The following is a 22,308-nucleotide window of genomic DNA, read 5'->3' as shown; positions in this document are numbered from 1 at the left end:
CTGGGTTCAATCCTCAGCACCACATAAAAATAAATAAATAAAATAAAGGTATTGTGTTCAACTACAACTAAAAAAAATATTTAAAAAAGTTAAGCCCTGGTGTAAAAATATTTCTTATTTGCTCCCACGTCATCTCAGTTTCCTTCCCTAGAGGCAACTGCCTTTATCTATTTCTTTTGTTATTGGTTCAGAAGCTCTGTGTGTGTGTGCGTGCGTGCGTGTGTGTGTGTGTGTGTGTGTGTGTGTGAGAGAGAGACCTACCCACGTGTGTGTATAGATGTATTTTTTTTTTCTTTTTGGCTGTGCTGGGAATGGAACCCAGGGCTTTGTGCATACTGAGCAATTCCCCTACCACTGAGTGACACTCTTGATCCCTGTCCTCCCTTTTAAAAACTGACACATGCTAGTAAGCTTGAGACATTGTTCTCACCTTGCTTTTTGTACCAGTTGCCCCACATCAATGGATCTTTCCCTGCTTGCTCTTATTTAGCTGTATGTTCTATGGATACGTCAGTTTTTATTTAATTCATCTTGTATTCAGGTTGTGCCCTTTGCTTTGTTAATCTTAAATCATGCTGCCAATTAGTCTCCAGGTACATATGTCCCGCACCCACATGTGAACACATCTACAGGATGAATTCCTCGAAGGGGAATTGCTAAGTTGGAGGCTATGTGCATTTTACATTTCGATGGCTCCTATACACATAAGTGAGATGAGAACAATAAAACCTAATTGCTATTGAACATCTTTATAGCCTGCAGTCAGTTTGCTGGAGAAAAATAGCCATAAGAACCAGCGTTTGTACTAATGGTGAGAAGGTTATTAAAGAAAAAGACTAAGGTGTCAGAATCACAAGGCAGCCAATGAATGAAGCCTAGGAAGCCACTTTACTTGAGCAAATCACAATAACCTAGTGGTCCATGGTCATTCTGCCATTCTAGCTAAAAAAGTAAGCAATTTGGAGGCTCTTGTAGGGTTTATTTGCTGCTAAAATCTGTTTTGTAGGCATCATGATCCTCCTTTGGTATGCATGATAAATGTTATGGTTGCTTATGGAATCAGTGGAGACCCTGGCACCCAGAACAGATATAAGAGAAGGTGACTCTTACACATAAAAGAAGGAACATAATGTTCTCTAAGGGTTAAGGTAGACTCTGAATCTTAGAGTAAGTAAAATCTATCTTATAGTGTCATTTCTCTGCTTGATCCACAAGGTGTAATAGCAGGCTCTGGGATATTACAGTGTATTTAGGGTTCTATATCAACTCTGGTGTTTTGGATTGTTTCAAAGTAGTCTCTGCCTTCTAGATGATGATTATGAAGAACATAGCTGACTTACATTATCTATGTCAATCCCATGTCAGCTGCTGACATTGTTGACCTTGACTTTGGCTTAAGATCTCTTTTGTTCATCTGTAGGGTAGTGTATAACATTGTGGACTTGTGGCACTGAGGCACATACATAAGGAGTGATCTCAATCTAATGTTTAGACATGTGAGCTCCGTGAGGATAAGTAACTCTGAGGAGACGGGGGAAAAAAATAGACGTGGATCTGCTTAACTGAAACCATTTCATTTTCATTTGTTGAAAAAGATAACCAAAACCACAATAAATAAACAGAACAAAATAAACAAAGAAAACTCAAGCCAGATGCAGTTGCATAAACCTGTAGTCCCAGTGACTGAGGCAGGAGGATTACAAGTTTGAGGCCAGCCTGAGCAATTTATCAAGTCCCTAAGCAGCTTAGTGAGACCTTGTCTCAAAACAAAAAATAAAAATTAAGGGGCTGGGGTTATGGCTCAGTTGTAAAGTGCTTGCCTAGCATGTGTGAGACACTGGGTTCAAACCTCAGAAATTGTGTCCACCTACAACTAAAAAATAAATATTAAAAAAATTAAAACAAAAAGGACTGGGTATGTAGCTCAGTAATAGTATTCCTGGGTTCAATTCCCAGTGCTGCAACAGACAAACCCCCAAACAACAACAAAACCCCCCTGAATTTGCATAACACCCTGGAAACAGAATGTCTGTTCCAACTGCAAAACACAGCAACACACATGTGCCCACCAGGATGGTAGTATTGGTAAGAAAAAGCAAGAAATTTGAAGTACTTTGTTAAGATGCAGATAGATATTTGAGACTGGATAGTTGATATTGTTTCACTTTTGGTTATCATTAGTATGACTTAACTTTCAAAGTTAATTTAATTTTATATCTCATGGTTGATTTGTGAAATAGTCACTTATAATTAAAAGTTAATTCAGGTGAAGAGTAATTTATGTCATACATTAAGCATAATGAATGCATTACATTTTTTGCCTTTATTTAAAACCGTGTTTGAAATATTTTCCCTTCCTTAATTTTCAACAACTTTATGTGGTATGCAAATTGAGATGTTTTTAAAAAACCAGACAGCCCATTTAGAGTTACCTTTTAGGCGACTTTTATTACTTTGGGGACTAATTTGCCTTGTGAACATTAAAATATTTCTCAACTGACAAAAGATCTTATAGAAGTTATTTTGAAGTGAGCTGGGCTAAACCCCCTCCCTATAAAAGCAGTTATTAAGAATTCAGCTCTAATGTGGTGAAATAGCTTTTTATGGACCTGTCCTGCAACCTAATAGTTGTTTGATCCTGTCTCTAAAGAGATGTTAGGTTCTGAGTTGATAGCAGACTGAGATAGCGGCCTTCTACCTGGACAAAGAAAAATTCTCAAAGGGAAACCTTGCACACTGTTGATGGAAATGTAAGTTGGTACAGCCATTACAGGAAAGAGTGTAGAGATTCCTCAAAACACTGAAAATAGCTGGGTGTGGTAGTCCACTCCTGTAATCCCAGCCATTTGGGAGGCAGAGGCAAGACTAAGACAAGTTCAAGGCCAGCTTCCGCAATTTATCATGGCCCTGTCTCAAATAAAAAATAAGAAGGACTTGGGATGTAGTTCAGTAGTAGAGTGCCCTGGGGTTCAATCCCTAGTGCCCCCCTAGAATCCCCCCAACAACAAAAAAACAAACAAACAAAAAATGGAACTAAAACTGCCCTAGGGATATAGCTCAATTGGTAGAGTGCTTGCCTCACATGCACGCCCTGGGTTCAATCCCCAGCACCACACACGTGCACGCACACACACACACACACACACACACACAATAAAATAAAATGGAACTAAAACTAAAAACTACCATATGATCTAGCAATCCTCCTTCTGGGTATATATCCAAAAGATGTGAGCTTAGTATGTTCAAGAGATGTCTGTACTTCCATGTTCATTGCAGCATCAATCACAAGAGCCAAGATGTAGAATTGACCTAAGCGTCCCTCAATGGATAAAGAAAATGTGGTATATATACACAATGGAATTTCATTAAGCCTTTAAAAAGAAGGAAATCCTGCCATTTGTAATAATGTATATGGACCTGGAGGACATTATGTTAAGTGAAATACCCCAGACACAGAGACAAACACTGCATGATCTCATTTATATGTGGAACATAAAAAAAAAAAAAATGGAACCCATAAAAACAAAGAGTGGAAGGGCAGTTACCAGGGCCTGAGGGTGGGAGAAATAGGGAGATGTTGGTCAAAGGGTACAAACTTGCAGTTATTAGATGAATCATTCTGGAGACCTAATGCACAGGCCTAGTGACTGTTGTTAATAGATCTCAAGTGTTCTTGCCACACATGCACACACACATATAAATGGTCACTATGTGAGATAATGGATATTAGCTTGATTTTAATAATCTTTTCACAATGTATGCATATATGAAAACTCATATTGTACATTTTGAATATATATATAATTTTTGTCAATCATTTCCTAAAAGAGCTTTTTTTTTTTTTTTTTTTTTTTTTTTTTTAAAAAAAAAAAAAAAAAATCTCCTTTCCAGGGTGAGGGCCTCTGCCTAATGACTCAGGGCATCTTTTCCTGGCCTTCATCCCTGTGTCTTCTCTTGGAAAGGAGACAGTGCAGCTTGGAGTGAGCACCCATTAGTGAATCACAAGGGTAATCCATTATGTTAACAAAAAAATGAGTGACAAAATGAGTACTTCAAATCTAAAGTAGTTTAAAGCTTTTGTACCTTGAGTTCAATAGGAAATGCCTTAGAAATAAGTATTTCAACCTCTTTAGAGACTTTTTTTTGGCAGTAGGAATGATTGAATGTTAGTGGAAAGGGATTACTTAAAAAAATAATCACTGTGTTTAGAGCTTGTCCACTTCATTGAAGTCCCAAATACAGTGTATTACAAATCAACTGAGTTCATGATTTCTCTTGCAGTCTAGCTGAGGATTCAAGCCAGACTGGAGAAACAAATAACCAAATACATGGGCAGTATATGAGGGTGCCCTCATTAATGTTAATGATATTGTCCACTAGAAATCTCTGCCATGATGGAATGTTCTATATCTGTGTCATCCAATATGGTAGCCACTAGCCACATAGAAAGCACTTGATATGTAGCTAGTTTGGCTGAGGAATTGAATTTTAAATTTTATTTAATTTTCATTAATTTATACATCAATAACCATATGTGTCTAGTGGCCACAGTATTGGACAGTGCAGGTAGGTCATTCTTTCTACTTTGTCAGCCAGAGTGTGACCATTTATGTCACACTCAAGAATTCAGAGTCAAGAAAAAATACTGTGGGTTGGAGTAAGAAGGGAAGATTATTGAAGGCTTGGGGACTTTATTTTTTTAAAATATATTTTTAGTTGTAGACAGACACAATACCTTTATTTAATTTATTTATTTTTATGTGATGCTGAGGATCGAACCCAGTGCCTCACATGTGGAAGGCAAGTGCTCTACCACTGAGCCATAACCCCAGCCCAGGCTTGGGGACCTTATAAAAAAGAGAGGAGACATGTGCTAGGCTGGGATATCCAAGATCTGGTCATGAAACAGTGCGTAGCTTGGCAGAAGCACATAGCTCCTGTAGGGAGTATAAAGAATTCAGGGAGATTGGTGCTGATTTGTGAAAGTCCAGGAGTATCAGTGTGAAAATTAACTTGAAGCCAAAAAGGAGCTAATAGGATAATTCCTGTCATCTAGGACATCTTATATAAATACCATGCTCATTCCGGGCTTTTCTATAGAATGGATAGTTTAGGAAGATTCACCTGGCATGGGAGCTTGAGGAGAGGAGAGAAAAGACTACAGGCAGGGCACATGGGTGAGGATTCTGGGAGTTTCCAACTTCAAGTTAAGGAGCTGGGCCAGAGCAGGAGTCACAGTAACTGCTGATCTGACTGGGAAAGTGGAACGAGTCAACAAGATTTAGTGACTAGATAGTCAAGAATCAACCAGCAAATACCTATTGAGCCCTTCTACATACCAGGTCCCAGTCTAGACTTGAGGATACATCATTGAAAGAGCAGATCAAACCCTTGCCCTGGTAGAACTTGTAGTCTAGTGAGGAGTGGAGGTAGGGGGCTGTTAAAAAGCTGGACTGTTGATCTGAGGGGAAATGTAGGTGAACTCTGGTGACGTGGGAGATCAGATCAATGTTGTGGAATCGAGGCCAAGAAGGCTAACAACATGAACATATGCACACACGCCACTCCACTCATTTCCACCTTTTCTTTTTGGTACTGGGGATTGAACCCAGGGGCACTTTACCACTGAGCTATAGCTCCAGCCCTTTTTAAAGTTTGAGATGGGGTCTTACTAATTTGCTGAGGCTGGTCTGGAACTTGCAATTCTCCTGCCTTGGCCTCCCAGATTGCTGAAATTACAGGCATGTGCCACTGCGCCCAGCTTCATTTTTACCCTTTATGAAGGTTAAACCTCAAACAATAATTTGTCCATGCCAGCCAATCAGAGGTATCTCTCCTGTCTGTTTGCTATATCTTGTCCCTGTTCTTGCCCTGCTTGCTGTGGAGGCCCCCTGCATGGCCCTGGCTTTCACTGTGTGTCCTCCACACCCTTGTAGGCTCTTAGATGGCATCTACCTCATCTTAAAGCACATTCACGCCATTCTGTGACTCCTACACCTTCTGTTCCCTTTCTGGCCTTGGGCTGGCTCTTCAGCATGACAGCCAGGACTTTGATGGTCTGAAGCCAGTGTGCCCTGCATTCCTCACACCTGGATTTCCATCCAAGACACAGTGTGTATGTACATGGACACGATGTGCTTATTTGGGGTATTTTCTTTTCTTTTGAATAGCCACTGCTGCCTCTTCCTTGTGTACTCCCCTCTGGTGCTTCTTGCAAATCCCAGGTGAAATGCTACTCAGAAGGGGCTAAATGATACTTTTACCATAGGCTAAAATGGGAAGCTAGAGTGCCCTGGATACTACACCTAATGAAGCACAGGCAGCAAATAATAAGCATTCAGACTATTGACTAATGTTGGTTAGGAATGAAGCTGTAAAATCTTAAAATATTAGAGTGGCTAATTTAACAGCATTAGAGAATAATCAATCATGACTGGATACTGTGTTATTGTGGGAATTGAATCAATTAACACATATTGACTGAACAAAACATAGAGACCCCATAGATGCTCCAAAGACGGTTTATAATATCCACACCCTGGTGATCTCAGTCTCTCAGTCTCATAACAAACTAAGAAGACATTGGTACTTTTTTATTTTTATTTTTTGGTACTGGAGATTGAATCCAGGGGTGCTTAACCACTGAGCCACATCCCCAGTATTTTTATTTTTTCTTTTGAGACAGGGTCTCATTAAGTTCTTAGGGCCTCACTGAGTTGCTGAGCTGGTGTTGAATTTGCAATCCTTCTGCCTTGCCCTCCTGAACCACTGGGAATATGGGTGTGCGTCATGAGTCACACCTGGCTAGACTAATACTTCTTTTTTTCAGGGTTGAGTCCAAAGACCAAATTCGGGGCCTTATGCTCTGCAACTGAGCTAAATCTCAAATGCCTGATCATTCTTTTTTTTTTGGTACTGAGGATTGAACCCAGGGGTGCTCAACCACTGAGCCACATCCTCAGCCCTGTTTTTTTTTTTTTTTGTATTTTATTTAGAGATAGGGTCTCACTGAATTGCTAAATGCCTCACTAAGTTGCTGAGGCTGGTTTTGAACTTGTGATCCTCCAGCCTCAGCCTCCTGAGCCGCTGGACCTGATAATTCTTAAACAAGGGAACGAGTATCCCCCCCCCCCCTTTTGTTTTCTTAAAATTTCTGCACAGGAGATTGAACTCGGGTCCTTGCACCTACAAGACAAGGGCTCTACCACTGAGCTACATCCCCAGCCCTTTTAAAATTTTATTTTGAGACAGGGTCTCATTAAGTTTGCCCAGGCTGGCCTTAAACTTGGATGGGGATGGGAGCCTGGGCTTTTGCTCCACTGGCTGCCTTTGAGGGTCTTTAAGCTATTGGGGCCGTATGTGTGTGAGTGTGTGTAAATGACAGCAGCCACCTTGACTGACACACCCAGTATACACTTAAGTTCATTAGGTTAAAAAGAAAACCCCTGGAGTCTCAGTTTAGGGTAGGATAATACAGCAATCTTTTGAAGGGCTTATACAGTTGAAAAACATTATTATTATTTTCTACATTTTGAAGGGGAAATGGTTCCATAGCATTCTGATGTGTTCTACAGAAAGTAAAGCTTGGCAATTTTGGCTCCCAGCATGAGTTAAAAATAAAAAAGATTGAAAAACATTGTTCAGAATGTTGTTTTCTAGAACCAAGATGTTAGGCCGGTAGACCTGAGGCCACCCCTCAGTTAGGAGCAGAGCGACTGACTCTTGGTCCTGTGTTCCTTCTGTTCCCTCGAGGGTCATTCCTTCAAAAGGCACAGTGAGTGCTGGGAGGTGACTTAAAGACAAGTGTCTGCTTTTGAAGTCTGTTCCTCACTGGTTATTGAATAACATGAAATAAGGGTTGAAATTGGAAATGACGCCAGGACTGAGTAGTTGGGGGGAGAAAACAAGGAACTGAGTTATTCTTCTGGAAAAGTGGAGTGATGGCCTTGCTTTGACACTCCAGGATTCTTTTCAAGTCCCTGACACCATCTTTGTGGTCTTGGGTGTACTCACATAGTTATTTGGGGTCTCTCTCTTTTTTTGTATGGTGTTGGACTTTGCATATGCTAAGCAAATGCTCTACCACTAGCCCCATCTCCAGCCCATTTTTAAAAATCTTAAAATCAGATGAGTCAGGAATTTAAAGTAATTTTAAATATACTCAGTGAAGAGAGTCAGTACTCAAAGAGGGGAGACATGTCTAAGAATTTCTTTATTGACAATAAGTGGATCTCACAGCCAGATCATTATAATTGTGAAGAATTCAACCGGAAATCTGAGGATTCCATGTGAGTTAGAACCAGGTGCTCTTCGTTCAGGGCTCAGGATGCTGTTTTGTTTGCTCCTTCATTGGGATATTTTTTTTACTAACACTTGGAATTCTTCGAAACTAACTTCTCCATCTCCATTCTTGTCCAGCTCTTTAAAGAGGTCGTCGATAGTGCTTGAACCCTGGTTTTAGACAAAAAGGAAGACATGTTGGGGGGGGGGAGATGAATCAGATACTGCTACACATTCTCTGAAATTAGCGAGACTGAGTGTTCTTTTCAAGAAGGCTGCCTGAGTTTCCAGTCATGTGATATTGATGGTTAGGTGTGGAAAAACCAGCTTTAGGTTGGTCCATGTCACAGTACCTTTCTTTTTTTTAACTGTATCACATTTAATATTTAATAGAATAATGTGTATTTTATGTACTTTAAAAAATGTGATCTTATGACATTTTCTTTGTGCCCCAAAAATATTCCTCAGAAAAGGGGTCCATGGGCTTTACCAGACTACCCCTGACCCACAAACATTTGAGGACCTCTGCTTCAAGCTTTTCCTGGGAGCTGGTTTTGTCTCTGGCTCTAAGCCTGTGGTTGCCATATAACCAGAGGCAGCAGGCAGTGAGGACTAGCTGGCCCATATTGCCTCTGGGTCAAGTGAGGCTTTTAGTAGCCTGTGTTATCCTCTCAGCCACTCTATAGGGGAGACCTACTTTATAGGTGAGGAACCTGAGGTTCAGAGACAGCTGCTAATTTGCTCCAGCATGCACAGTAGTTAGCAGAGGGCTTGGGCTTCAGACATTGACCCCAGAGCCCAACACTGTAAGGAGCCACCACCTGAGATTTTCCCAAACCCTGGGCAGCAGCACACCTCTGGATTATCCAAGATGACTTTGGATTACTAGTTCTCATGCTTTAGCATGCATCAGAGTTGCCTGATGGGCTTCCTGACCTTAGTAGGCACAGATGGATGGCTAGCTTCATGGGGGTCAGAGTTTATCATTCACTAGTCCTGTGGAAGGCCTAACATCTGTATTTTCAACAGGTCCCTAGGTGGGGCTGATGCTGCTGGTCCAGGACCATGCTTGAGAACTGCTGCTTCAGATGCCCCATGAGCTTATGTTCAGGCTTTGTGACTATTGGTATTCCTGTATCCTAAGCAGACTTATTTTTTTTGTCTCTGCCATAAAGCTCAAATCTTTTTTTTTTTTTTTATAACATTTTTTTTTGAAAGAATTTTAATATTTATTTTCTTAGTTTTCGGCGGACACAACATCTTTGTTTGTATGTGGTGCTGGGGATTGAACCCGGGCCGCACACATGCCAGGCAAATGTGCTACCGCTTGAGCCACATCCCCAGCCCCAAGCTCAAATCTTAAAACCATTTACTACTTGGAATTTTAGGTGGGAGTCTATTTGTGGCCAAATAATACTTAGAAAGCCTATTGAAATAACTGTTAAGTTTGTGTCAACTTCAAATGACATTGGCTGTCTCTCTATAGGTATGTATACACAAAATAGTGGTTAAAATAAACAACATTTAATTTACCTTATTAACTATTTTTAAATGGACAGGTCAGTAGTGCTGAGTTTATTTACTTTGCTATACAACAGATCTCTCCAGGCTGGGTATATTTTAATCCTTAAGAGTCCTACAAAGACACTTGACCCTTTGGGGAATCACAAGGCCAAACTCTTAAGTTAGTTATTCAACATCTGCTTTATAAATGCAAAGCATTTACTAAATTCCAAACCATATAAGTTGATAATAATACAGAGTATAGCTGGAAAATCTTAGTAAATATAATCAGGTATATGTAAGCAGACTTTGAAAACTTACTATTAATCTTCCTATCTTTTTCTAAATTATAATAGTCTTATGTACTTTTTGTAGGAAATACATAAAATAAGGAAAAATTCACTAGTCTTACCTTTTTTCCTCTTTGTGCTACTGGGAATCAAACTTTGGAACATTCTACCCTTGAGCCACATCCCCAACCCTTTTAAGTTTTTATTTTGAGACAGGTTCTTGCTAAGTTGGCCTCAAACTTGTGATCCTCCTGCCTCAGCTGCTAGAGTAGCTGGTATTATAGACATGGGCCACTGTGCCTGGTGAGTCTTACCTTTTAAAATGACTTGTTTAGTTGCCTGGGTTTTCCTGTTAGATTGTTATTTTTCTTTTTGTTCTTTTAATTAAGAATTATTTTTTCTTGCTAGTGCTTTTAACTGTTTTTAAAGGTTATTTTAGGGCTGAGTATGTAGCTCAGTGGCAGAGCACTTGCTTAGTGTGCACAAGACCGTGGGTTTGATGCCTATCACCACACCAAAAAAGTTATTTTTAGGAGTTGGGGGTGTGGCTCAAGGTTAGAGTCCCTGCTTAGCATGCACCAGGCCCTGGGTTCAATTTCCAGCAACACACATGCATGAGCTTGCGCGTGCATGCGCATACACACACACACACACACACACACACAAGTTACTTTATATTTCAACTCTAAGAAAATGAAGAAACATCAGATTATAATGTTGTTGAATTCAGGTTTTTTTTTTTTTTTTCTTTTTAGTATTACAAACAGAAATCTTTCCAAATGCCATAGTGGCAGAAGGGGACATTTCTGGTTAAAATCTAGAAAGCAGGGGTACTTGAAACAAATACTTTCTTCTGAATTGGCTGTAACTGCTGCACAGTCATGTTTAGTTGCAAAGTGACAAAGATAAAAACTATGTCCCTAACCAAATCTTAGCCTTCCTTGAGTCTTCTGCTTCACTGGGCCTGGTGTTGTGCTTTCCTCTCTGGGAATCCAGTTTGAGCAAGAAACCTGCTAAGTCAATTTAGGGAAAATCCTTAGCCCTTGGGATCTGATTGCCCTGGTTATCTTTTTAACTTGGCCTGCCTTTAGCAAAAATCCTGTCAGGTCACTTTATCCTTGTTGTTTCACTAGTATTTTCCACCCGCTGATTCCACCCTGCAAACCTTGGTTATAAACCCCCATCTGTCCTTGTTGGAGTCCCAAGTTGAACTGGTCTCTCTCCCATTGCAAGACCCCATGGTAATCCCCATACTTATCCTGATTGTTCCCCTCCCCCACCCCCAATAACTGCCTTACTATCTTTAACAAGTGTCATAAATATTTTTTCTCTAACAAAGGCAAAGAAAGTATATCAGAGCAAAGAGAATCAGGCCCCCCCACCACCTCTGGACACATTATGATTTTGTTGACTCTGGGATGGTTTTGATATGAAACTTGATGGCCAAAGAAATTTAGTCCTTTCTGGAAAGTTGTTTAGAAGTGAGTGCATGGTTGCCTCATTAACACAAATTTAAGCACATAACACAAATTAGCATAAATTTAAATGGTTTTGAAATATAAATGGGTGCCCACAGGGCAATTTGTCAGCCTGAAGCCGGGTTTTCTTAACACATTCCCAAGGAAGTGTTGGTTTTGTTGAGGGCACTACATTAAAAAAAAAAAAAATGAAGCACATTCCAGGCCATTAAATATTATTTTGCAGTCCTCTTTGTTTTCCTAAAGCCTGGCACAGAGGTGCTGAAACCAGGCTGAAGGCCTTAGTGGATTTGCATGGTGACTTGTGGGTCTTGCAGGCATAGCTTGGCCAAAGCCATTTACCATAGAGAGTTCTGTGCTGAGGGAGGGTAGAAGGCTGGGCCCCTGTTTTCAGGGAGTTTGCCTGACTTTAGGGAAAGTGCCTGCACTGGGCTCCTTTTCCTCCTCCACCCCTCCCACCATCTGAAGATCATTCAACAGCTCTGTAGACCTGTACTCACTTTGAGCAGAGTAGGGAATTCAGTCTGAATCAATAGCTTCAGTTCATCCTTCGACAGTTGGTCCGGATCACCTTCTTTGGCTGCATATTTTTCAAAAATGCTCTTCAGTTCTTCGGGAGACTTTTTACAACTCATTTTGGAGTCCTGGAAATTTGGAAGGAAATTAACTTACCAAAAAATTCAAATGGAGTTTTATGCTGAGTGTTATCAGCAGAATTTTAGTTCTACTGGGGCTTTTCCTTGGCCTAGATGGGAGAATAAGAAGAAAGAGAGGAGAAGAGAGGGTCAGGGTGGGAATATGGGAATGGCACTAGTAATCATCAATTTTTTTTTTAAATACATGTTAGTTGTAGATGGACACAATACTTTTATCTTATATACTTATTTTTATGTGGTACTGAGGATTGAACCCAATGCCTCACGTCTGCCAGGCAAGTGCTCTACCACTGAGCTACAACCCTAGCCCCTGTCAATGGATTTTAAAAATAATCTTTGGGCTGGGATTGTGGCTCAGCGGTAGAGCGCTTGCCTAGCACGGGCGGGACCCGGGTTCGATTCTCAGCACCACATAAAAAAAAGGCTGGCTCGTGCGCACGCTCTCTCTCTCTCTCTCTCAAAAAATAATAATCTTAGAGCTAGGGATGTAGCTCAGTGGTAAAATACTTGCAAATTTAAGTGCATAACAGAAATTAGCACAAGTTTAAATGCTTTTGAAATATAAATGGGTACAAGGCCCTGTTTTTGATCCCCAGCACTGCATAAAACAAACTTAGATAGTATGTTAAATGTCTGTTCTTAGAATACATTTGTTAGGAAATGATCTCTGGAGATAAACATTTTTCTTAGTAATTAATAACATTCCCCTCTCATGTCCACGGTCTGTGCTCTAGGCTGCAGTCTTGAAGAATCTCTGACCATAGCTTCTAGCCTCTAAGTTACTGGTAATATCCTTAGATGGCAAAAATCCACTTTCTCTCCAGCTTACTTACTTGAACACCATTCTTAAAGGAAGCAAAGTATTCCTGTAAGCAGAAGGAGCTCTAGATGGGACTAAAATCACACTAACCTGGTTGCCTGACTGTGCAGCTGCTGGAAGAATCAGAGATGCGTGAAGAGTTGGGAAGGATCCTGTGACTTTTATAGTCTTTAAAGACACACCACCCTGATTATGAAATTTTCCTTTTGTTTGCCATTTAAGGGTAATTATTAATGGTTTTTGAAACCCAAGCTTAAGTCTGCATAAACCTGTTAATTAAGGGCAAGATCCAATAAAGGGCCACCTCAACAGTTAATTGATTAATGGTTCAGAGTCCCAAGAGCAAACTTGGATTTTTGTCTTCCTTAGGTTGTATTTTCCCTCCAATGTAAAATTAAGATATTTGCTCACAGTTCACATTTCAGATTGAGTTAAATGTGGACGATTGTTTTCAATTTAGTTGCATTCTTAGGCTTGGAAAAAAAAATCACTTTCTTCATATCCAGGAAAAAAAAATGCTATCACAGAAGGAAAATGTTACATAGTTGTTGTTTTTTTTTAAAGAGAGAGAGAGAGAGAGAGAGAGAATTTTTTTTTTAAATATTTTTGGTTTTCGGCAGACACAACATCTTTGTATGTGGTGCTGAGGATAGAACCGCACGCATGCCAGGCGAGAGCGCTACTGCTTGAGCCACATCCCCAGTCCCTGTTACATAGTTTTAAAAATTTTAGCAGGGCTGGCGTTGTGGCTCAGTGGTAGTGTGCTCGCCTAGCAAGCATGAGGCCCTGGGTTCGATCCTCAGCACCACATAAAAGCAAATAAAGGTATTGTGTCCAACTACAACTAAAAAATAAATATTAAAAAAAAATTTTAGCAGGGCCATTCACCATTAAGCTCTAATAAAAAATATTTTAGTATGGCCCTTGAAGTCTCCACTTATGTCTTGGACAAGACAGTTACTTAAATATTTCAATACATGAATGAATGAATGGAAGTATTGCTTCAGAAGCACTTTTAAGATATGGGAAGAAGATACCTAATAATTTGGGGTTTCATTTGGCAAAGCAAGATTACTGAGTAACATGGTCATTTTTCAACTTTTCCATTATTTGTTGATCCCATTGTCTGCTTTATTTTTCTCATTAGCCTTTTCCTTATCAAGTATATTTTGGGAATCATTCTACAAACTTACAAAAACACTCAGCCTACTCTAATACAATTGGAAATCCTTCAAACTTTTTTGGAACTGCCAGGATTTAAAATTGTAGACAAAATTGATTTATATTGGAAAGAGTTCCATGAAATAACTAGGCCATTTCCAGGGGACATTGATCTAATACTGATCATAAGTCACAGGAAGGGGTTCCGGGTCGACTTTAAAAGCACTTAACAGCTTTTAAACACTTGTACACTTCCACACTGGTATAATTTTCTCTGACCTGCATTATATCACCTACAAATTGAGGCTTGAACTATCAGATTGTATTTCTCCCTGATGCTTTTCAGCTGTAAAAATCTAGAGCTGTCTTTATATTGGAGAACAAACGTGAAATCTTAAAGAGTTCCTTAAAAGCTTCCTACCAGTCTTGAGTATTTATCATTCCATGTGTCTTCTCTGTCTTGCATGTATTATTATTTTTATTACAGATTATTGAAGTCTGGTTTGCACCAGTATAGAATATGTGTTCATTCACTGGTTGGAGTTAAGACAGGCATTGTGTTTTTAGTGCATTTTGTTTTTAGTTGTAAGATTTTACACAAAAATATTCTGATTTTGACAACAGTGCTTTTTAAATTGAAATTTTAGAAAATTTCTGATGTTTTTATGTGTAGGTTCTGTTCTCTTAGGAAGAAGTCGGCTTTTGTGAATAACCATATCAAGAGCTATCTTTTTTCTCCAACATCTTTTAAAAATATTTTGAGTCTATAAAAAAGTACAAGAATAGTACAGCGAACTCTAGTCTACCTTTTGACTAGATTCATTAATTGCTAATATTTTCATGTTTGCTTTCTCTTTCTCTGGACCAACCCCTCTCCACCATGAGCCATTTGAGAATCAGTTGTGAACATTTACATACTTACCCCTAAATGCCTCAGCATGTGTCCCCCCCACCCCCACCACAAGGACATGCTCCCACATAGTTGCAATGCCATTATCACAGACTATATTCAAATCTCTCCAATTATTGAAACAGAATCTTAAGATTATCTGTCCCCTCAAATGATCACTGTGAGCTACAGTTAGTTGATGGGGTGGTTATTATATTTCTCTTCTAGTATGTATATTGAAGAATATGATTGTAATAATTATCTAACTTTTTTTGTGGTTGTGGGAGTTGAGCCCAGGGCTTCATGGATGCTGGGCAAGTGTTCTACCCCTGACCTACACCACTAGCCCAATAAATATAGAATCTTTTTTTTTTTTTTTTTTCGTGGTCCTGGGGATTGAACTCAGGGCCTTGTTCATGCAAGGCAGGCACTCTACCAACTGAGCTATATCCCTAGCCCCTATAATCTTAATAGAAATAGATTATATGACAGATAACATTTTATATAAAGAACACATATAACACACGACACATGGTGTATATGACATGTACATATGTGTGTGTGTGTATAAATACATTCTAAGAAGCACTTTTATCAGTTAACAGTCTTTCAGGTTACAACTTCTCATTTCAAGGAAAGATCCCCAATTAAAATGGGCCCAATGCTGCTTGTCAGAACTTATACAGCAGCAAATGCTAACAGAAATTGAAAAACAACCTGTGGGTCTTTTCAGTTTTGCTTGCTCATTTCCTCCAGTGACACCTCTTTACCCATAGACTTAAATCCACGAGGGTAAGCCTGCAGTCAGAAACACTAAATCCACTAATAGATAGTCTCATGAAACATTAACTAGAAATATATGAAGACAAGCGATAAATGCAGGGTGTGTTCACAAGAGTGCATTTTGAAATGCGAGAAGGGGAAAGAATGACAGGTACAAGATTGGTAATGGAAAAATGGAGAGGCAAAGGTTATTTATCATCTTGCTGCTCAATTGCTTGATCTTTGAACAGACTTAACTTTTCCTTAGGAAAACCAGGAGTAATTTATTTTAAAAGCTCAGGATGCCACAAACTTCCATGGCCATGTTATTCTGCTCCAAGTGAACAGTATGCAGTGCCTGAAAAAGCCCTTTGAGAAAGAGGGTACAGTGTTAGTACCCAGTCTTTGCAAAGCAGAACACGTGTGGAATGCTATCATGTAATCTTGAAGTTTAAAAGAAACCTTGAATACTAAATTATAGCTATTCCTAAAATCATCTGTCTTCTCAAAAGATCACTTGTGAGCTACAGTTGATGGGGTGGTTATTATATTTTATTATGATAACCACCCCATCAAATGATAAATACTCAAAAGACTGGTTATTATATTATAGTTTGCCTGTCCCCTTATCTGGTGCCTGCCTTCCCTGGACCCTCAGACAGAGTTCACTTTCTTTTCTACTTTTAACCTTTCCCTGGGTTGTGAGTCTGTTGCCTTTGGGCCTGTCTGTGTTCATGCTCAGTGATTGAGTTTTAGAGGCCTCCTGATTATAGCCAATGCTTACTGAGAGTTTATTTTTACCATGGGCACTCCTTTATCCTAAGCACCCGACTTCTGTGACATCATGAAATCCTCACAGCAATGCTATGAAATGGATGTCTACAGAAACATCTAAATAATGTATTAGCTTCTTATTGCTGCTGTAACAAATTACCACAAACACAGTGGCTTGAAACAATAAAAATTTCTTTAAAAAATTTTTTTTTGTGGTGCTGGGGATTGAACCCAGGGCCTCATGCATGTGAAGCAAGCACTCTACCAACTGAGCTATATTCCCAGCCCTACAGTACAAATTCTTTCAGTCGTGGAGATCAGAAGTATAAAGTGGGTTGGTTGGCAGAGCTGTGTTGTTTCTGGATGTTCTATGGGGGAATCTGTTTGCTTTTTTTTTTAAAGCTTCTAGAGGCTACTTAGTCTTGGCCCACCCCCCCATCTTCCAATCTCTGTATGATTCTGTCATTAAGTTACCTTCTCTGATTATTACCTTTGTGCCTCCTCCTTTTTAGGGCCTACTCGGTTATGTTGAGTTCACCCTCATAATCCAGGATAATTTTCTATTTCGTGGATGGGTTTCTTATAAAGGCTGAGTTTAGCCTGTCTCTGTCTCTTTCTCTCCTGTGATACCTTCTGCCATGTTATGACACAGCATGAGGGCTCTCAAGAGCCTTAACTTATCTGCAAAGTCTTTTGCCATGTAAGGTCATGGATTCTTGGGTTCCAAGGAATAAGATATGGACATCTTTGTGGGGAGGCATTATTCAGCCATCTCCAGGGACTAACTGAAAATGAGTTAACAATGTATAGATTATTTATTTGGGAGGGTGGGCAGAGCAATGGTATTAATTATGGGGCAAAAATGTGGACTGGAGGATATCCCTAAGGCATGGGCTCTTGTGGAATGGGAGGGAGAAGGTGCCTTCAGAAAAGTGTTAAAGGGGTGGTCTTGTGAATCACAGGGTAGTGGGAGGAAGTGGAGGAGCCCTTGGTATTAGACCAGTGTAGCTGAGGTAGACAGCAGGTTAGAATCCATAAGGAGAGCACAGCTAGCTGGGCTCATGCATGAGGTGCTACCTGAGTGCCCCCAGCAGTTTAGATCTGATCTGTAGTGACGGAGGCTGCTGGAGCTAGCTGTGTAAAACAGTATTAGGTAAGTACCATTGACAATAAAGCTAGCCGGTATATTTTTGTACAACTTGAATATGGACCTGTAAAGAATCAAAATCAGAGTAAAGAAGAGAAGGAAGAGAAAAACCAAAGAGTGCTAGGAAAGGAATGGGTTGGGGAATCCTTGTAAATATACTCAGAGAATACTCTAAAATACCTGAGCAAATTGCTTTGCATGTTGCCTGAGATACTGAAGATGGTCTGCTAGATGTGAAGCTTTCCCATTGTCCCCCAGTGAAATATCCAAAGGCAAAGAAAGGAAGGAAGGACAAGAGCTCCATCAGACAGGCCCCATGCACACTGCCATTAGGGGTTGTATCATTAGTAAGAGAATTGAACGTCCTTACACTTTGCTGTTGAAGGTACCTGAGTGCAATAAGGACTTGAACCCATTATACTTTTATTGTGGTTTGAAGAAAAATTTAGTAAAGGTTAATTAGTATCATATTTATCCTCATGAGGTGCTTTTACATCTCCTAAAGCTTTATTACTTATTGATCCTTTTTTATTCTTTTTATGTCTATGGCTCAATTCCAAGAATGGACAGATCTGGGGAACAGATGACAGCCAGTATTCTGGCCAAATTAGAGGGGCCAAGGCAGTCCTTTTGCAATGGAAGAGGAATTTGCTTTTAGATGCGAAGTCTGGGTTATTTTGAAAATGTTGGCAACAAATCTATAGCATATTTCAGGTTCTTTTCTTTGATCACCCAGCAATAATAAAATAGTTAGGAGAATGTTCTCCTATCTCTCAGGTTTTTTTTTTTTTTTTTTTTTTTTTAATATGAGGGATTGAACTCAGGGGCGCTCTTCTACTGAGCTACATCCCCAGCCATTTTGTTATTTTGAGACAGGGTCTTGCTAAGTTGCTTAGGGTCTTGCTGAGTTGCTGAGGCAGGCTTTGAACTTGCAATCCTCCTGCCTCAGCAGCCTGAGCTGCTGGGTTTCAGGCATGTACCACCACACCCAGCTGAGGCTTGTTTTGGAAGGAATGCAAGGAACAAAGATGTTTGGGTTCTTTTTTTTTTTTTTTTGCTGAATCAGGTTGCTTATGACCCAAGAGGCTGTCAGGCACATCTTTCGAGCAAATAGTGTTGTTTGATAACTGTGAGGTTCTTTGCCTGAGTAAGACTTGAAAAACAAAAAGGAACAGAAAAACCTAATGGACAGCAGGAAAGAAAGGGGTTGGGGAATTGTTAAGAGTACTTGAGGAACACATGAGAAATTCTGAGCCAGTCCTGGGCATCCCTGGATGAGACACCCAGAGAGACCTGTCCTGTTCCCTCCTTCCCTGGTACCTTTCCTATTGATCCTCTCTGATTTTCCCCTTTCACTGCTGTCCAAGGCATCGTCTGGAGTGGTGGGGGGACTGTTTCCTTTGCTCTCCAATCTCTTTGCACTTTTTCCTTCTCCACTGGTTCCTGTGTTAGCACACTGCAGTCAGAGCAGCACTGTAGATGTTACCCTTTGGGATTTCTTTCTTTGCTCTCATTTTAGGGAAAGGTCATGTTTATTACTTCTGAACACACTGTAGAGAGTGTGAACTAATACCCTCATGTAAGGCCTTAGTAATACATTTCACTCTTTGTGCCTTAAACTTTTATTTTCATTAAAATAATATTATGGGCAAAGCCAACAGTTCCAAAGAACTGTTTCTTCTATAATGAAAGAGTCAGTACTCTTTCCTCACCCTCTCAACCCTTCTAGATGTTTCTCTTGGTATTTGCCTCCAGGTTTCTTTCTTTCTTTTTTTTTTTTTTTTTCCCAATACCCATCTGGGTGGTTTTTTTTTTTTTTAAGTTGTTGATGGATCTTTATTTTATTTATTTTTATGTGGTGCTGAGGATTGAACCCAGTGCCTCACACATGCCAGGCAAGTGCTACAGCCCCAGCCCCTTTCTCCTCCAGGTTTTTAAATAACATCCTCACATTTTTCTTTTAGGAATTTAAACATTTTCCCATGTTAGGTGAGTATTTAATGGCCTTAGTATTTAACAGCCTCCGTGTCCACTACATTTTCCTTCTTTCCCTCACCACCTCCATACTTTAGTTTTGAAAATGTTTGCTTGTCTGGAGATATCTGTTAACTTCATCCTAAATAAGCACAAAGACAGGTTTCCTCATCTTAGTTGGGTAATTTTATCTATTCTCAATGGTTCAGATCAGAGCATTCTTGAATATCAAATTCACCAATAACGGAACATACTACATTGAAAGACTGTGTGTTCTTGGACTCGGCTAAGTCAGTAAGGTGGGTGAATTGAATGGAGAATTACAGGATCTTTTTTTTTTTTTTTTGGTAGTTCTGGGGATTGAACCTAGGGGTACTTTACCAGTGAGTCACATCCCAAGCCCTTTTTAAATTCTTTTTTAATATTTATTTTTTAGTTTTAGGTGGACACAATATCTTTATTTTACATATATGTGGTGCTAAGGATCGAATCCAGTGCCTCATGCATGCTAGGCGAGCATTCTACCACTGAGCTACAACCCCAGTAATTTTTTTCTTTTTGAGATAGCATTTCACCAAGTGGCTTAGGGCCTTGCTAAATTGCTGAGTCTGGACTCAAACTTGCGATCCTCCTGCCTCAGCCTCCCGAGCTGCTGGGATTACAGGCATGTGCCACACAAGTTTAACAGGATGTTAGTAGAGTTTATTGTTGTGGTCTGCCAAGATGGTTTAGATTGTCTTAACTTAAATGGAAGTTAAATGAGATTGAGGCTCTGAATACACTTAGGACTTCCTGTGAGTCCATGACAGGTGGTGTGGTCTTATCTGCCCTTTCCTAGAAAATACTTAGAAAGGCCAGGTGTTCATAAGCAGCTCAGCTTCATAAACTGGAAGCCAATGCCCTCTCTCACCTCACTCCAGTAATACTTAATCTAGCCATAATTAGCCCAGCAAAGAAGACAGGGAAGACATGCCAAGGCCAAGAGCAGTTCCGAATGGAGCACTCCATCCAATGAGGGATGTAATCCAGATTTTTCTCCACCCCTTCCCCTCAGTGACTCTTGGAGCTTGCTTGGGACACAGTTCAAATGGTTCTAAAAGTTCTGGAGCACTGATAAGATCAGTTGTTTTCTTAGAAAATTCTTACCTCAGGAAATTCTGGTTGTCAGGGATGCCAGTGGGGCAATCAATATGTGACGGTTAGGGTGTGGGGGGAAAAAAGGAAAGGAAGTTTCTATGAGGGAAGCCCAAGCAATTCCATCAGCACAGGTCAATTTACCCAACTGTAATCTGTTATAACAACTTAAAAAAAAGAGATGAACCAAAACCATGAGATCATAGTGAACCCGGAAAACACATGAATTACCAGATTAACAAGAAGTGGTGAAAAACTTAAAAGTCACTTGTTTCTGAATTTCTGTGGTATAACCATAAAGATGAATTTGAAATTTTTCTTTTGAGTTCATTCATTCATTCAGTGTATACCATGTGCTAGATCCACACATGCCAGGGACTAGGAATGCAATGGTGAGAAAAAACAAAACCACCCCAGTCTCACACTCAAAACACCCATCAGACAGACTGAGAAGGGCAGGGACAAGGGAAGAACTTGGGTCTGTGAGGCCATAGAGAGAAGGCCCTCATTAGGCTACAGCTCCTTAATTGGACAAGAGGGTCTGTAGGTGATAAATCAACAGGACTTGACAGATTGGATAGGAGAAAGAGGGAGAGATCAAGGGTGCTACTTAGGTTCCTGATCCACAGAATGTTCTAGAATGGATATTACTTTTTGATTTTTAAGGAATTCTTCTAATGGTTTTCTATAGATAAGATACTTCTGATTTACCTTTCTACAAGGACTGACAGATTTACTTATGGAAAATCTTTAGAGAATGTCTTGCAATGGGTGGCAAGAAGTTTATCCTGGGAGAGACATGAATACCAAAATAGAAGGTCTCAGAAGCCCAGAACTTGAAAAGTGAACATTGCCTGGAACTGACAGATTGAGAAATGATAGGAAAAGGGTCATAAAGATGCTCCTGATAATTTTTTAACAAGTGATTTGAATGAAAGATGAGAAGTAGAGATGAAATGGAAGCGCAGTGTGAGGTGAGTATGAAGGATGGCTGCTTTTGGACAGGAACATCAAGGAACTGATCAGATATTATACGTTGGGGAACATGCTGACCCAATGACCATTTCTCTAAAAGTACAGCTTGAAATTTGGGAAATGATAATTTTACAAAATGGTAAAACTGAATCTGTTTTGTTTCCTAAGGTGATTGACATGCCTGAACACAACCCTGGCAATTTGGGAGGAACAATGAGACTGGGACTAAGAAGAACTGTTTTCAAAACGGAAAATTCAATATTGAGTAAGTTTCCCAGATGGTTTATTTTACAAGACTTCTGGCTGTTCACGTGGCCATGACAGGAACCCAGCCCATTTTGGAGGCTCAGCCCCATCCCTTCCAGCAGCTTCAGGACTTTCGACTCTATCTCTTGCTTGTCCCTTTTCTCTCTCTCTCTTTTTTTTTGAGAGAGAGAGAGAGAGAGAATCTTTTTTTTTTTT

General features: G+C 39.9%; 2 protein-coding genes across 5 annotated transcripts in view; one reads left to right on the top strand and one right to left on the bottom strand.

Annotated features, from left to right (window-relative positions):
- Ctps2 (CTP synthase 2) overlaps positions 1–22,308 on the top strand; it is a 94,759-nt gene that overhangs the window by 40,378 nt on the left and 32,073 nt on the right. For all 3 annotated transcript variants that reach the window (XM_015488058.2, XM_015488057.2, XM_048796521.1), the window contains one exon: positions 22,015–22,111. In XM_015488058.2, the coding sequence (XP_015343544.1) occupies positions 22,015–22,111 (97 nt within the window). The remainder of the gene's footprint in view (positions 1–22,014; positions 22,112–22,308) is intronic.
- Positions 8,197–13,228, bottom strand: S100g (S100 calcium binding protein G). Of its 2 annotated transcripts, none has more exons than XM_015488059.2 (3): positions 13,121–13,228; positions 12,055–12,198; positions 8,197–8,454 (listed from the first exon to the last, which is right to left on the bottom strand). In XM_015488059.2, the coding sequence occupies exons 2-3, from the start codon at positions 12,187–12,189 to the stop codon at positions 8,350–8,352; spliced, it is 240 nt and encodes a 79-aa protein (XP_015343545.1). In that variant the 5' UTR covers positions 12,190–12,198; positions 13,121–13,228; the 3' UTR covers positions 8,197–8,349. The 2 variants fall into 2 exon arrangements, with proteins under 2 accessions (XP_015343545.1, XP_048652479.1); XM_048796522.1 differs by having other exon boundaries at positions 13,044–13,121.

This window comes from Marmota marmota, unplaced genomic scaffold (assembly GCF_001458135.2).
Source record: "Marmota marmota marmota unplaced genomic scaffold, marMar, whole genome shotgun sequence".
NCBI lineage: Eukaryota > Metazoa > Chordata > Mammalia > Rodentia > Sciuridae > Marmota > Marmota marmota.
This window is presented reverse-complemented; position numbering and strand designations above follow the sequence as displayed.

Excerpts from the sequence above, each read along its gene's own strand:
- S100g (XM_015488059.2), bottom strand. The coding sequence starts at position 12,189 with ATGAGTTGTAAAAAGTCTCCCGAAGAACTGAAGAGCATTTTTGAAAAA. Across the intron at positions 8,455-12,054 it reads AATTCCCTACTCTGCTCAAA|GGTTCAAGCACTATCGACGA; the intron begins GTGAGTACAGGT and ends GTCTAAAACCAG.